General features: G+C 57.8%; 3 protein-coding genes across 3 annotated transcripts; all 3 read right to left on the bottom strand.

Annotated features, from left to right (window-relative positions):
* Positions 1-238: 238 nt before the first annotated feature.
* On the bottom strand, positions 239-1,924 carry INS49_008468 (uncharacterized protein; the record flags this gene model as incomplete). The annotated part of the gene is made up of 1 exon (XM_043169210.1): positions 239-1,924. The coding sequence occupies one exon, from the start codon at positions 1,922-1,924 to the stop codon at positions 239-241; it is 1,686 nt and encodes a 561-aa protein (XP_043026890.1).
* Positions 1,925-2,761: 837 nt separating this feature from the next.
* INS49_008467 (uncharacterized protein) lies at positions 2,762-4,458 on the bottom strand (the record flags this gene model as incomplete). The annotated part of the gene is made up of 4 exons (XM_043169209.1): positions 2,762-3,434; positions 3,632-4,044; positions 4,101-4,164; positions 4,280-4,458. The coding sequence occupies 4 exons, from the start codon at positions 4,456-4,458 to the stop codon at positions 2,762-2,764; spliced, it is 1,329 nt and encodes a 442-aa protein (XP_043026889.1).
* A 1,573-nt stretch (positions 4,459-6,031) lies between these two features.
* INS49_008466 (uncharacterized protein) lies at positions 6,032-8,928 on the bottom strand (the record flags this gene model as incomplete). The annotated part of the gene is made up of 4 exons (XM_043169208.1): positions 6,032-6,066; positions 6,123-6,646; positions 6,695-8,612; positions 8,841-8,928. 4 exons carry the CDS (start codon positions 8,926-8,928, stop codon positions 6,032-6,034), a joined length of 2,565 nt encoding a protein of 854 aa, XP_043026888.1.
* Positions 8,929-15,252: the final 6,324 nt, after the last annotated feature.

Below are 15,252 nucleotides of genomic sequence, written 5' to 3'. Positions count from 1 at the left end.
TTGAGCTGGCAGCTCTTTGCGACAATCCTGCTTCCCGACCGAAGCGAGGTAGCACAAGGGGGATCAGAGCTGGCAAGATTCGCTCGTTGATAGATACGCCATGGACATTTTGCAACGTGGCATTGGGCCCGATAAGACGGCTCAGGGCTGCCTGGACTGGTTGATATTCACCTTGGCTTTAATGTGTGTGTGTCATTCATTGTACATCTCAGAACTAACTCTGCAGAGACATCTCTTTCTATATAGGAATCTTGGGTGCGACGCTCTTCCAGAAATCACACCGCCCCCTGAGCTGCGTGAGCTCGAGCTGGGCGAAGCCGGCCGCGTCGATGTTGAACTCTTTCCCCGAGGACAGCAGCGGCGGCACGCCGGCCTCGTCCAGGCCAGTCAATTTCAGCTCGTTCGGGTCGGACGTCATGAAGAAGGAGGCGAACGCCCCCGCGTAGCCCTTGTAGTGGAGCGGGTCAGACACCTGCGCGGCGTTGACTTGGTTCCACTGGTTTTGAGTGATGGCTGTGTCAGTGTGCTTCTTCAAGATAATAGATTGGGACGGAGGACCAACATAGATGGTGTCGCTGCCGTGCTTTGCTGGGGAGATGGAGTACTCCCCCAGGTGGTTTCCCTCCGGGGCCGCGCCGGCTAACCAGTACGCCGGGCAGGCCAGGACGGTGTCCCTATACACCAGCCCAGCGCGCGTGTAGGAGCCGTTGTAGCTGGGGACGGCCTCGGCGGTGCCCGACTCCGGGTACAGCGACCTCACCTCGTCCAGTTCTTCCGGGGACAGGCCGGGCAGGAACCCCGCGAGCCAGCCATCAAAGCTCGCCGTGCTGGCGTTAAAGGGCGGCGTGCCACTGTCCTGGACGTTGGCGAGGCCGGGAGGGATGAAGTTCTCGCCCTCTTGGGTGTTATACATGCCCCAACCATACTCCATGTTGACCTCGCCCGCCGCCGCGGCCTCGCTCAGCGTCTTGGTCAGGAACGCCCCGTCGACCACCGGCGCCCACGTGTAGCTGCTCGAGTTGTACGTGTGGCTCACGGCGACGGCGAGCGACGCGTTCCGGAGGACCTGCAGGTCCGCCTGCTTCAGGCACGCCAGGCTGCCGGCGCCCGTCCCGCACCCCGCGAGCGACGAGAACATGTCGTAGACGGCCTGCGCCTCGGGCGCGTCGCCGCCGTACGTCTTGGGCCAGAAGGGGCTGCTCGCCAGCGCCCTGCTGAACAGCCGCGGCCGGTCGGCTGCCCCGGCGCGCGCGATGGACTGCGCCACGACCGACCCGCCGCCCGCCGACTGGCCCCAGATGGAGATTGAGTCCGGGTCGCCGCCGAAGCTGCTGGCGTGCTTCTTTGCCCACCGGATGGCGGCGTCCTGGTCGAGCAGGCCCGGGTTGAGGTCCGACCCGTCGTCGTCCCCGGCGACCTCGCTGCCGGGCAGGAAGCCGAAGGCGTTGGTGCGGTAGTTTGGGTACACAAAAACCAGGTCCGTCTCGGACGAGACGTTCAGGATCGGGTACGCCGGGGGCGGGATGCTGAAGTACGCGCTGCCCTGGATGAACGCGCCGCCGTAGAAGACGACGACGACGGGGCGGAGGGGCTGGCCCCTCGTCCACGGCCGCGAGTAGAGCCCCAGATACAGGCAGTCCTCGGAGCCGTTGACTGTGCGCTGGACGCACATGTCGAAGGGCTGGCTGGAGTTGAAGGTGCCGTTCGTGATGGGGAGCGGCGGCTGCGGGCCCCGGAACCTGAGGTCGCCCACCGGCGGCTGGGCGAATGGGATCTTCTGCCAGTACGAGATGTTGTACCTCGCCGAGTAGGTGCCCTCAAAGGTGCCGTAGTCGAGCTCGGCGACGAGGTCCTGGGCCACGGCCCCTGTCGCGAGGAGCCCCGACAGCAGCAGGAGGAGGACTGTCGCGAGGAAGGAGGTCATCCTGGCGGCTGAGGCAGAGAGTCAAGACGGCGACTGTCGTCACTCCCACGGGTGGAACAGTCCTCCATCTTGGTCCAGGGTGGGTATTGCCTACTTATTGATGTCGTTCGGATAGGCCTTCCGGGTCAGCGGCTCATCTAGTCAGGCATGTCAACTAGATAACCCGAGGGCGTGGAAAGCAGCGTCACTAGTGGGCATGGAACCCCGGCGAGAACGGGATTGTGGTCACATCGGCCAAGTTGTCCATGATCGCTGGCTGTATTGTCGACAGTGGGGATTTCCTCCGCACTTTTTGGCGTTATTAGGCTAGAATCCGGGGATTGTTGGGGGGGGGGGGACAGCCTAACAGCAGAAGGGAGCCCATCCAGAGCAGAACCACAATCAACTAATAATCCATTTAGTAGGGATCACTGTTCCACCAATTGGCTACCTAGTCATGATAAATGACGAGTCACGCTCAGGGGGTCATGGTGCTGCTTTAAAAACAGACCGATGTTGCTCGGTAACTGTCTCCAATGATAGCCCGAGGGGTATAAACAACGAAGCACCGCTTGGCCCGTTTCCATTCACTTTCGATAGCTCCGTTGACAAAACACTACAAGTTGACTTTCATCAATCGTGCCCGTACATCACAGTACGGGAATCTTCGACCCGGATCCTGGACCCTGTCCTCGGCCAAAAATTAATCGTTAACAATCCCAGGTGAAAGACAGGCATGCCTCGCAAAGCCGATTTTGAAGTCAGCAACAGCGAGGACTAGCTTCGAGGAGATCCCGCTGCAGAAGACTCCTTGGGTGCTGGCATCCAACTCTCCGAACCGCCAGGCCAGCCCACGCCCTAATATCTCACGCCCCTCGGAAAAGGACGAGGGTAGATCTGGTGATCAAAAGGTCGGCCCTGGGGCATAGTCCAGGCCGCCCTCTCCATGCTTGGTAGGTGAGAGCCGTGCACGTCTTCATCCCTCCTGATGGACGTCTCCTTCAGCATCAGCGTGGCAACCTCGGGGTTGGCCAGCAGGAACGCCCCCGTCTCCTCCGGGGCCGTCTTCCACAAGGTCGGCTGCAGGAACCCGACCCTCGCAAACACCATCCTCAGCAGCGGGTCTTCGTCGCCCACGCCGTCGTAGATCTTCCGGCAGAGCCTGAGCACCTCGACCTGGGCCGCATCTAGACCCGCACTCTCAAGCTGATCGATAGTCACCCTCGAGATCTTGTCCTTGAAGCCGTCGAGCATATACCTGTCCGCACAGATGTAGACATCGATGTTCAGCTCGTAAGCGATCAGCCATGTTCGCATGTCCTCGCCCTTGATGCGGGCCTCCGTGTCGGACGGGGACGTCGCCATGGGTGGTGGTGACCCCGGCCGCGGAGGAACAGGTGCGCCGTCCGGACCCCGCCTCCGATTGTGCTGGTTCCTCCTCGACCTGTCTCGCCCGGTCATCACGACACCTGGTGGGTAGCCTGGTGGGACGATTGGAGGAGGGAATCGTGGTGCCGCGCAAGCCCAGCACCTGCGAAATCTGATGTTAGCTATGGACGCAGCATGAACAGCAATCTCATGTTCGCAAGCGACGGGAACGTTCACTTCTGCCGGTATATCACCTCACGAGCCGTAGCCAATCATGGGCTTTTTTGAAGCCCATGAGATAGCTCGCCAGTCAAGAACCCCTGCAAAGGAAGGTGTTGATCGTGTCGGGAGGCTGCTTACGGCGGTCCATGAGAATTAACACATCGTGGGCATATGCAGTCTGGACGGTGCGCCCCTGGATGTTTTTGACGAAGGCGCTCGAGTTGCCTCTCCCGTCGGCGCCGTCGGCGCTCCTGGCGCCTTCGCGACTGGGCACTAGAATCACTGTGCCAGCTGAGCCCATCCGAGTCTGAGTCTGAATGGGCTGTGTCGTTGGCCAGGTCCTTCCCTTTGCCCTTGTCTGGGTCCGGCACCAAGACGGTTGACAGCGGCTTAGTTGGTAAGTATCGCTCTTCGTAGAGATATGCGACCAGAAAGTGGAAGATCGCCGGGTCTTCTTCTGGCAAGTCGAGAGACTGCGCCTCCGCCTCGAGGAAGCTGCCCAGCAGCGCTTTGCGAAACCATTCGGCCTTCAGAAGGACGCTCTTGTGTACCTGGCTCCGTGTGAGCACAACTTCAGTTGGTTTCGAAGGAGGGTTCCCGAGCCCACCTGGAAAATCTCCTGATGTGGTGGAGTGCCGACGCGAAGAGGGATAACAGCGGAGCTGTATCGACTGTGGCGGGCGTGTCAATCGCGGAATGGGACTTGGACATGTCGATGTCGAGTGACACAGACAATGGGGAGTACTTGAACACAGGATCGGACATGGCGAGAGATAGAGGTCTTACCCGTCGCTCGTAGAAAGCCACAAGTCTTGGCTTGGATCTAACACCTCCTTGCGGTCCAAATCATCCGGTAGAATATCCAACACAACAATGCCTGGGGTGTTGACCGATGGCGCGCGCATCGCTTCGCCGAGTGTCCTCTGGGAGCTTCCCTCGCCGTTGGTCCTAGAGGACGAAGCCATTTCCAGTCTTGTATGCTGTCGTCACGGTGAGACTTATCGATGTTTTCGGAAAGAATGCTTTTAAATCCGAACGCCCTTTCGACAGGAAAGGGAAGCGGGGGTTGATGGCAGCCTGCGCAGGAATCCCTGGGAGCAGGCTGAAAGATATATATGATTTACGCGAGCCATACGAGCCAAAGGCGGCCGTGCCTAAGCAATCAGCAGTAGGCTGAGACGCAGCAGGTGAAGAGGGTGTGGTGGTAGAACACGGAGCTAGCCAGGCAGCCCACACCGAATCACTGTCGGATGACATGCATGCGGACCAGATCCTATTGGCATGAGGCGGTAGAAAAATGCGCGGATTGTGCGATCGATGTCGCTCTGCATTCATTGTGTGTCTGGTATCCCTTCAGACGGGCTTCAGGCTCATGTATCAACCCAAACTTATTTCGCACCCCTCTCAAGTATGAGGCAGAGAGGCCTGCCCCGGACAGTTCAAAGGCCTTCTTATGAATCAGGCAAAATCAATAGCTCGAAGACATTCTTCCCACGAGCTCTGGATGCATGAGAGGCACGAAGAGAGTGCGGCGCGGGGGGCGACTCGACTTCGTCCGGCCTGCTGAAGCTGAGCCGGCTGGTGCGTACGGCCGGTCACCAGAGATGAAAACCTCTTGTCGTCTGTGTAACCGACCAGGCACACTGGCCTTAGAGCTGCATGTTTTTTTATTAACTCCGCATGGCACAAATCCTGCCCAGGCCTGCATGCAGCCACTTTCTTGCCGCCGCTTGGGAAGGTTGGGGTCACGCTGACTGGATGGTTGGACCAAACGTGTGGGTGGTGTGGCAGCGCGGGACCACCGAGGTTGGACAAGTTGAGACCGACCCCATAGGGCCACCGCTACCATGTCTTGAAGGGAGAATGGTGCCTTTACGTTGCAAGCGAGTCCATCGACAGGGTCCTGTAACCGAATCGAGATGCCGTCAATCAAGACTTTGCACGATTCCAACGATCAACTCCCAGATTAACGGAGCATACGGAGCAGAGGCATTTGGATGGCCCCCACGTAAAAATTGTGCCCAATTCATCAACCACAGGCATATCGTCGTGACTGTCCAATCTCCTGCCCCGGGGCGGCGGCCATCTCCGCGTGTCACTCGGCCCCGCCAGTGAAGGTACGAGAAACACGCGGCCTTCTCTCAAGAAATCCCCTGGTGTAATTGGCAGTCTCGATTGCCCTTTGCCACACTGTTGTCTAAACGGGCACATTGTTTGCCTTGGCCGACCTCGAACTGAGGGTCACCAAAGGCGAAAGCTGGAGTAAAGCAGTACTGGTCGAACATGCTGCTTCTCGCAGCATTATTCGAGATGGCATTTGCGGTCAGGCTCTCGGAAGGGAAACTGGGATATTCATCGCAATGTTTCCCAGTGACGCGACTTGCCTCTGGTCAGCTCGGTTGCTTGAGCTGAACAGGTCTTTGAGAGGCTCCTATCACTCTTCCGTGATGCCTAGGGCATTGTTACCCACAGAGGCACCTCATTCACTTTGCTCGGCTCTTTTGATACCAGCATCACCGCCGTCTCATTCGGTGTCTGCTACTCTTCGTCCATATCTTGCTGCATCTCGAACTCTAAAATCGTAGTCAGCAAAACGGCTCAGTTGCAAGCGCACACACAAGTTACTCACCCCACAGCCTATTCGCCGATTTAGCGATCACTTGCGCCTTCAGAAGCAACTTCTCCTTGTACTTTTGCTCGTCCTTGGCCTCCAGACGGATCTTGTTCGGCTGCGCTTGCAGGAGCACGGGCACGAGCTCCTGTGGGTCGGCATTCGCTACCGCAGCGACATTTCGGAAGCCATTGTCCCAAAAGACGCGTGCAGTCCGGCTCTTGACAAAGGTGATCTTCGCCAGGGCTAGCAGGTCAAACTTGGCTCCGGCCTTCAGTCGGTCTGAAAAGTGATCCAAAGCAGCTGCCATGACTCCCCACCCCATTTGCTCGCAGAACTTGATCATGCCGGCGGCGAAGCCTTGACAGGACTGTGCTAGCGTCTGAACGGTTCCTCGTGGCATGGTATATTTCTGCGCCACGCGGTGTACGGGCATCTCATTGCACAGATCGCGTAACTGAAGAGCGAGATAAAAGCGGTGGTAGACACGGGCGACTTCCTTCTCCGTGGTTGTTTCTGTTTTCATCGCCCCTCCACGCATCCTACACCTGTCAGTAAAGGTCTCCCCGGTGGGTGATTCGAAGACTCACATTCTGTTGATCTCGGTAGGCTTCAAGCCAAGGAAGCTGAGGACCCTCAGTCCGCTCTCATCCAGGCTTTCCATCTCGTTTGCATAGATTTTCCAATTGATGTTGACCGACATTTCCTGGACAGGCGTGAAGGTATAGAGAATGTGCATTTCGCCATCCATAACAAAAGCTTGAAGAGCCCTCTTCAGCTCATTGTGTATGAAAACTCCATCGTCTGGGTCAAGAGATGAGGTTACAATCGCTTTACCCAGCTGAGTGGCCTCGAAGCTTGAGAACGGGTCGATCGAGATAAAGCCTCTGGCTTCCAGATCTGAGAGACTGGCTTCAACGATCTCATTGATTTTCACAATGTCAGTGGACTGGTAGAGCAGCGTCTTCCGAACAAACTCATCGAGTGATTCACGACTAGTGGCCAGCCGCACCGCTATAGCTTCAAGCAGCGCCCTTTGAATACGGTGTTTGTCGCTTGTGAGACAACTTGTGAGCTGGGGCAGTTCTGCTTGCATGAGCTCGGTTACTTCCTCGAGGTCTTTCTGGCGACAGCAGAGATACGTCTCCCCAACCTCGTCCTTGCCTTTCCGTCCGGCACGGCCTCTCATCTGGCGGAGCATGGACGGTCCAACAATATCGCGGCCCATGCGTGCGTTGTGTAGGATGACCCGCCTTGCCGGGAGGTTTATGCCGGCTGCAAGAGAGCAAGTGGCTACGCAAACTTTGATGGTGCCAGAATCGTAGGCGTTCGCGATGAGATCCCGCTCTTCAGTAGTGAGCCCTGCATGATGGAAAGCAACACCATTGGTGATCGTCTGCTCAAGGATCGGGTCAAGCCCCCCTGGCAGGCTTCTGAGATCACCAAGCAAGTCTGTTCTTTTCTCCTGTATGTCCGTGTCCCACTCATGGAGAGGCGGCATTACCCGACTGATGATGAGCGCATCCGACTCGCAGCCCGCGCGGCTACTTGCAAATACCAGCACACCATATCCAGCACGCGCCGTTTCGTTCGCCAGGGCTACGACCGCATTGAGAACAGGGTCCTGAAGTTCCTTGGCATCCGATGCCGCTATCGTCCCTATCGCAGTGGATGGAGCCTGGGAGACCTGCGTCCCGTTTGCCTGAGTTGCGGCGGCCTTGACCAGTCGGCTGGTTGTCCCGGCGGCGTAGATTCGGCTGTCGTAGACGAGGTGCTCCTCGATCGGGACTGGCCTGTACTGGGTCTCGTAAAAGTGACCCTGGAGCCATGTCGCCAATAGCTTGATGTTTGTCAGGGTTGCACTCATGCCAATAATCTGTACGGCATGATCGTCAAGAGCAAGAAGCTTCGTGGCCATGAGTTCCAGCAGGTAGCCTCGGTGATCGTCGTCGACCATGTGAAGCTCATCAAGAACTACAACTTTCAGACTGGTGATTGAGCCATCGTTAATGGCCGTATTCACGAGGGAGTTTGCCTTCTCAATGGTGCAAACGCCGACATCAAAATCAGCCCACGTCTGCTTGATCTTGCTGCCGCCGAAGAACCCAACAATTCTGACCGTGTCCTCATCGGACCGTTTACGCCAGAACTTCTGGTCAGATTCTTGGATGGGTCCAGTGATAGATTCTCTGGAAATACCGTTGACCAGTTTCCTCAGCCATCCAATTTTCTCCTGGACGAGCGCCACGTAAGGCAGCACGAGGATTGCTTTGGCCTCCCGGTCTTCCAAGACCCTTTTCAACATCAACACATCTGCAACCAGAGACTTGCCTCCGCCCGTAGGTGCGCTATAGACCAGGTTCTTCTCGCCTTTGAGAAGTCCTGGACCCATGAGACACTGCTTTTGCCAAGGATAGATGCTGAGTATGCCAAGGGCCTCGAAGTTGGCAACCAGAGGGTTGGGGATTTTGTAGGCAGGATGTGACAGCTTCAGCAACGCATCGTGAGCTGGGGTTGGCGTAGCCGGGAAAGCTCTTCTCTGGGAGTATTCCGAAAGACCACTAATTGTGCCGCTCTGGGAAATTCGCGGCAGATGTCTTGTTATCTGGCTCGCAGCAAGCGATGGCAGGCCTTTGGAGAGAGAAGCGGCAGACTGAAATGGAGCGACGCGTTTAACGGAGGGTAAATTGTGATCAATATCACCGTTTTGGTAAGCATCAACCTGACGCTTCTTACCGTGGGCCGTTGCTGTCTGGTACTCGGCCTGTTGTTCTCTGGCCGCTTGCAATGTTGTTTTGTGCCATGTGCCATTGTTCGTAGCCATGATCACTCTGGGATTGGCCTATTCTCAGAGTCAAGGAGTAGGGCCAGCATGAGAGATGTAGCGATATTACTCATATTTGAGCTCTTGTCTGCCGAGTCATTGCCTTTTTCCTACCCAAGGAAACGATACTCGGGGCAATGGCGCTGACGATGGAGGGCAACAATGTATTTGCAATGAGCGGGTCACCTGCAATGGTTGGGCGTTTGAGTTGCGAAAATGATGGCATTTATAGTACCCCTAGTGATTGGGAAGCGCAAAGCAATGCGCACAATAGTACAGGCGGAGCCTGGAAAAGGACGAGCATGGTCCCTCTGGCGGCTGTGGCGATGCTGAACCAGGGCTTGTGAATCTGATGTTGACTTAGGTAAGCTGCAGGGAAGGTGGATGCCTCTGCATCCTAGTTTGCCGGGCCCTGCCTAACAATGACAAGATTCTAACATGGGGTGCCCAGGGTGGTCTGGCTGATGTGGTGGGAGGAGCAAGAGAGGTTGCCCAGGCTCCGCGGTGCAGGGTGCAGGGTGGAGGGGTGGCGCATGGAGGGACAAGGTTCTTGGCCGACACGTGCACATCTGCCTGTGCCTGTACCTGTGCCTGTACCTGTGCCTGCACCTGCGGCAGCCGCCCGCCGGGCCAGTCCAGTCCATCCAGGCCAGTCCAGTCCATCCAGGCCAATGCCCCCAAGACCCCCAGACTCTCAGACCCCCTCTGACCACCTCCCCCCTCCCCCCTCATCCCCAAGCTGATTGACTGAGAGTGATTGATTGATCTTGACCGACGGATGAGTGAGAAGCGCACTGCGGCTGCACTTGGGGCTGCGGCTGGAATCTGCCAATCTGCCAAATCTGGGATGCAAATTTTCCACAAAGGGCAGCCACCCCCGCAATTGGTCAGGAAGCTCCGGGAAGGTGGATCCCCCGCCCTTGCCCCGATGCTTTGTGCTCTGCTCCCCTGCCGTCCAGTCAGCCAGCCCATACTGGTGCCTTTCCACCCGCTCGCTACTTTTATTAGCCTTGTGAGGCCAGGGCGGCCGAGAGCCCCGACCCGGGGGTCATCTCGAAACGTCATGTCATGTTTAAGAAATCACACATCCTCACTTCCTCGAGATTTGCAGCCCTGTTGCTGAGTTCGCCACTCTCTGAAATGACTTCGTGTGGGATGCAGAGCATTTCTTGTACCCAGCGATGCGAGATTGGCGTGATGATGTCCCCGTCATGTCGTTTGACCAGTCATGGCCCCCGTGCATTGCAGGCCGACATCACCGGCCCTGGGCTGCGAAACCCTGAACGGCAGGCTCTCCCCTGTGACGAAGCCCCGATGGTGCTAACCTGAAGTTATTCTTGTGGCCGTTGCATTCCTCATTCCTCCTTTCTCTGCGCGCCTGCTTCTTACACGTATTACTGCAGCTGGGCGCCTTCCACTAGCACCGCCATGGATCCTCCACAGTATTTGATTTGCATGCCCCACGACTACCACCACACCATTGTCGTTTGCTGCCGTGCTGGGGAACTCTCCTCTCACGGCCTTGACCACACTGCCGGGCCAGGCACTGGTATTGCATGGTACCTACCTAGGTACCCAGATAGTGCCCAACTGTTCATTGGCTTCACCATCATTCTGGCTTCGAGGCTTGCTCGACGCGCGAGCTTATCCTTCCGAACAAGCCAGCAGGTCCCCTTCGGCAGTCTGGGAGTCGGCATGGCATGGAAGCCTCGCCCGTGTAACTTGGTCAAGGCGGACGGGATATGGTTGCTACATTTGGTCCCTTTCTCCTATGTCCATCATATCCGGTGCATGTAGAGGGTGGGACCACTACTGTGAAGGCGCAGCAATGCTCTGCCAGAGGCTTGACGGCTTCTGGGCGGAAGGCTCCCCGAACTTGTATGCCCGGGTTGCCTGGCTTTCCGCGACTCCCGCGGTGGTGATCTCACGAGAAAGAGCTTTCGGGCGTGCCCTGGGCTTCGGTGAGGGAACACATGATAGTAGCACAACGTGTGCGGTGGGTAGGTGGCGCTGCTATTCACGGGGCGTTAGGCCCAGTAGCTTGACCCGTCTGGTCCGCCACGGCTGATCGCTGCAGACGGCGTCATCTCTAGCCCAGAGGGCACATGAGACAATGGCCCAGGATCGCCAACTGACAGCGGCTCATCAGGCGCGCTCCCAAGTCCAGCTCCAGTGTCCCCGCGGGCTGCCGACAAGCACCGCCTTGAACGGCGTTGGGTGGTGTCGGCCCTGACCCAGGTCGTCATGCTGAGTCAGGCGAGCACGACTACTCTGGCGATGTCGGCCCTTCGCCCTTGAATTTGTGCATCTTTTGTCGGTGAGCAAGAAGCAGTCCATTGCTACCTGCGGTTCCCCAAACGGAGCCCATTGAAGCCCTAAAGCTTGACCGGTCCGGCTTAGCATTTTGATATCCGGCGGCTGTGTGTGGTTAGAACTTGGAACCATGGGTCCGTTGGCAAGCAGCGTGGCAGCGGCCAGCCACCCCCAGGCTGCCAAGCGATGACCAGTGGCCGGTTTGACCTTTGAAACAAAGCCTGCCGTCCATCCATTGCCAGTCCAAAAATAATTGCAAGTCCGCCGTGAACAAGATGCTCAGGTGAATATCCTACCTGCTCTGGTATAGGTAGGGAAGCGTGCTGCTTCTTTTCTCTTCTCCCTGGGTGTTGGGCGGGAAGGGCGGCGCTTCTACTAGAGCGAGCGGGTGTTGCGACAGTGCGGCATCCCGAGACCCGAGCTGTCGTGGGAGGCGAATCTGTGCGGGAGCAAAATGGCCTTCGAGACTGCTGCGCAGGAGGGAGGGCATGCAAAGCGAACCCCTCTCTACAGTGGTTAATAAGGGGCTGCCGCAACGACGTGCCCTCTCACCCTCAGCCCCGGTGATCCTTCTAACAATGCCGACTGGGGCAGTCTCACCTGTATCAACGGACTCATGTATAAGAAGCGCGAATCCTGTCCTCACATTGCTTTCGACTATCGTCTATGGTCTGGCCTTCGGAGGCTTCCGATGTCTCTCATTGTCGCTGGGCTCGAGCTGGGAGACATCGAATTGGATGCGAGGCTCAGGCACAAGGCCAGGCAGTCCAGAAGTGCAGGTTGAGGTCAAATGGCGACAAGGGCTGCCTTGGGAGCCTTGGCGACCACATTGAACATTTGAAATCTAGCGAGCTCGAGCCCTGGCTCCTGTGGGTAACGGGGTGGCGATCCCGGTGCCGTTGACGACACGACAGCATCGCAGTGCCGGGCTTCGTGCGTGAGTCCGGCGACATCGCTCAGCAATTCTTGAGAGCCCTGAACCCGGAGTCTTGGTATTTTTGCCTGATGGTAGATAGTTCTGAACGCAGAGGCAGGCATTTTCAAGCACAATACAGTCAAGGCGAGCGCCGTGTGGAGAGACTCGATCGGTACGCAAGGCCGTGGTTGGACATGACACGCTAACCCGAACGGATTCTCAACTTTGACTTGTGTGGGTGGGCTAGCCCAATCATTAGCAACCGTGATCCACGCGATTGCGTGCATGCAAAAGCTTGGGGGAGCGTTGGGACAGTGGGAGCAGCGTGGATCTGCCTCTGTTCCGAGAACTTTGGCCGCGGTGTTTCATGCCCAGCGGCACAAGTACATGTATATCAGCCAGACAGGGGACTCGGGGGGACAGTGTGAGAAGATGAGATGAGATCAGGGCGTTGCCGTAGTGTAGGTGTAGTGCACGGGGCCGACCTGAGGATGGTGACGATGGGAGGCGCGGGCCAAGTTGGCCGAGCTGTCGAGCTCCAGAACCGAAGTGAAGTCTGTCTGGATGCTACTGCAGTCTGGGCAGTTGACTGGTTGGTACGCTGCATATCTGGCTGCTGCCGATGGGCGGGCAGAGTGTGAGTGCGTGGGTGAGTGACACGGCGAGTCGATCCCCCCCCCCCCAATGTATCTGGTGCCACGCAGTTCCTCCTCGTCCACAGACTAACTGCTGGCATCCTGCCAGATGCATAGGTAGTTCTGTGCACGAGTTAGCGGAGCATAACGAGGATTCCGAGGGTCATACGTACCACGGTGCCGTGGCTAGATTTGCCCGTCTGCCGGCGAGTCAAAACACTGGCATGCGTCAACCGTCGGGCTGTCGAGTGGATTGCCTAGACGCAGAGAGGCAGCGCCAGTGAGACCTCAACATGCATCTTGAAGCCAACATGGTCGGGGTTTGCAATGCTCTCGCACCGCACCTCACCTTGGCTCGCCTCATCTCACCCACAGTACAGTACTGGATGCTGCTGCTGCTGCTGCTGCTCTGCAGTAGCAGCAGTATGCAGCCTGAAGCCGGGCTGGGCTGGGCTGGTGAGGGAGGATGCCGAAGTTACCTGGGGCGGGTCCACTTCATCTGGCCAAGTAGAGGTGAGGTAGCCGGTACCTCCGCGCCCAGGTACCCAGGCACGGCTGGCACAATCGTTTCTGCGCGTGCAGGTCAGATCTCGGCCGTCCCAGCCAGATGGGCAAGATGGGCAGACGGCGCCAGACGAGAGGTGACGAGAGGCGGCGCCGGGCCAGCACGCCCAGCATCCTTGCCCGCCAGAGACCCGCGAGGGCCACCCTGGGCCTACTCACCCAAGGTGGCAGATATGTTTGGTGACCCCAAGCCTCATTCAAGGCCACCATCATGGGGATGAGTGCCAGCTTCGCTGCTTCGGTGTCGGCATCAAGTGAGGAGGCCCCAGGTCGCCATGTGGCATTTGGTCAGTCGAGAGACAGGCCTGGCGACTGCGACTGCGACTGCGACTGCAGGAGCCTCAGACTCGTTGGGACCCTGGTGGTTCGTTATATCCGGACATGGTTGGACGTCCTGCTGAATGCAACGACATGTCGTCGAAGTGGCCCAACGCAGGAAGCCCAGTCTAGGTTTGAGCAAAGCCGGAGAAGTCACGGCTACGTGGGCTGTACTTTGCAGACCCCTGCAGGCTAGGTGGGCTTGGTGCAGCGGAGGCGTCACGGCCTTCGTCTTCCCTCCCATGTCAAGCAGTCCACCGCGACATCTTGCACTCGCTCTCGTCCACCATTCCATTCCATTCCACTCAACTCGCTCGCTCGCGCTCCCACTCCGTCTCTGTCCGGCCCAGGTTGTTCGTTGCGTGATTCCCAGTATCCCACACAAGCCGGGACAACACAACACAATTGAGTACTTGGTATAGCAAGCCATCAAATGAGGGCCTGTTCCACACGCACACACAAGCGCACTAACTCTCACACACCCACACCCACACGCATCCGCTCTCTCACGCCCTCTCTCTCTCTCTCTCTTGCCCGACGGCCGCTGCTCTATCTATTGTGCATAGGCTCTGCCGTACCGTGTAGAACTTGGAGCTCCTCTCCCGCAGCCTGCGAGACCTATTGCATGTACATGTCCATCTCCCTGACCCCAGACGGCCAAGGGGACCGGACCACGCAGCTGTCAACCCACGCTACCCACGTACCGGTTCTTTCTGTAGCTGTCCCGGCCTTCCTCGATCATTTTTTGACTTTCCCGCTGCCCATCGCATCGCCTGCTCCGTGTACACCTTGCCCGTACCCGTAGGACCAGGCTAACAGATCCGGACTGCCTGACTGCCTGCCTTACCTAAGACGTCCCATACTCAAACCCATGGCCCATGGGCTGGCCTATGGTCCATGGCCCATGGCCCATTGCGCGCATACCCATACCATACCCATACCCATGCATACCCATGCCCATCCACACCCATACCTCGACTCGCCCTTTTCCACACTCTTCCCATTCCCTCCCGATATAACGTCTTTCCTTCAACTTCCACCTTGCATCACCCACCCCATTTCCCTTGTTGATTTGTTTGCTCCTCACGCCCTCATCCCCGGCACTGCTCGCCGCCCGTCATTCAACTGCCACCCTTGGCTCTTCCTACCCGGTCTTCCTTGCTCTTGTGCCCTTTATTTCCTTGACCATCCCACCACCACAACCATCACCACCATCTCTCGCCCCAGCTGGGATACCTTCACTCCGTGACCCTGCGCCCCGACCCAGCGGCGCTCTCGCACATCTGCACGTTCCAAATCCTTGCCCGGTGTCTTCCAACCACCTCGCCGCAGGTAATATTTGATCCAGATCAGCCAGGCCCCAATTTTTGGTGCTCCGACTGTCCTCATGGACCTCAACCGCCACATGTAACCCCCCCATTTTTTTTTTGAACTTGTGCTGTGTGAGTGAGCCGTCTCTGGTCACTTCTCGTGGCGCCGGCAGGAAACGACAAGGTCGGCGCCTCGTTCCCTCCAACTCTCACTCTCTCACTCTCCCATCCTGCTTTGGACCACGGCACCCTGGCCACAGCCGTCATC

This window comes from Diaporthe citri, assembly GCF_014595645.1.
Source record: "Diaporthe citri strain NFHF-8-4 chromosome Unknown scaffold_3, whole genome shotgun sequence".
NCBI classification, from domain to species: Eukaryota; Fungi; Ascomycota; class Sordariomycetes; order Diaporthales; family Diaporthaceae; genus Diaporthe; species Diaporthe citri.
The sequence above is the reverse complement of the archived record's forward strand: the minus strand, read 5'-3'. Positions and strand labels throughout refer to the sequence as shown.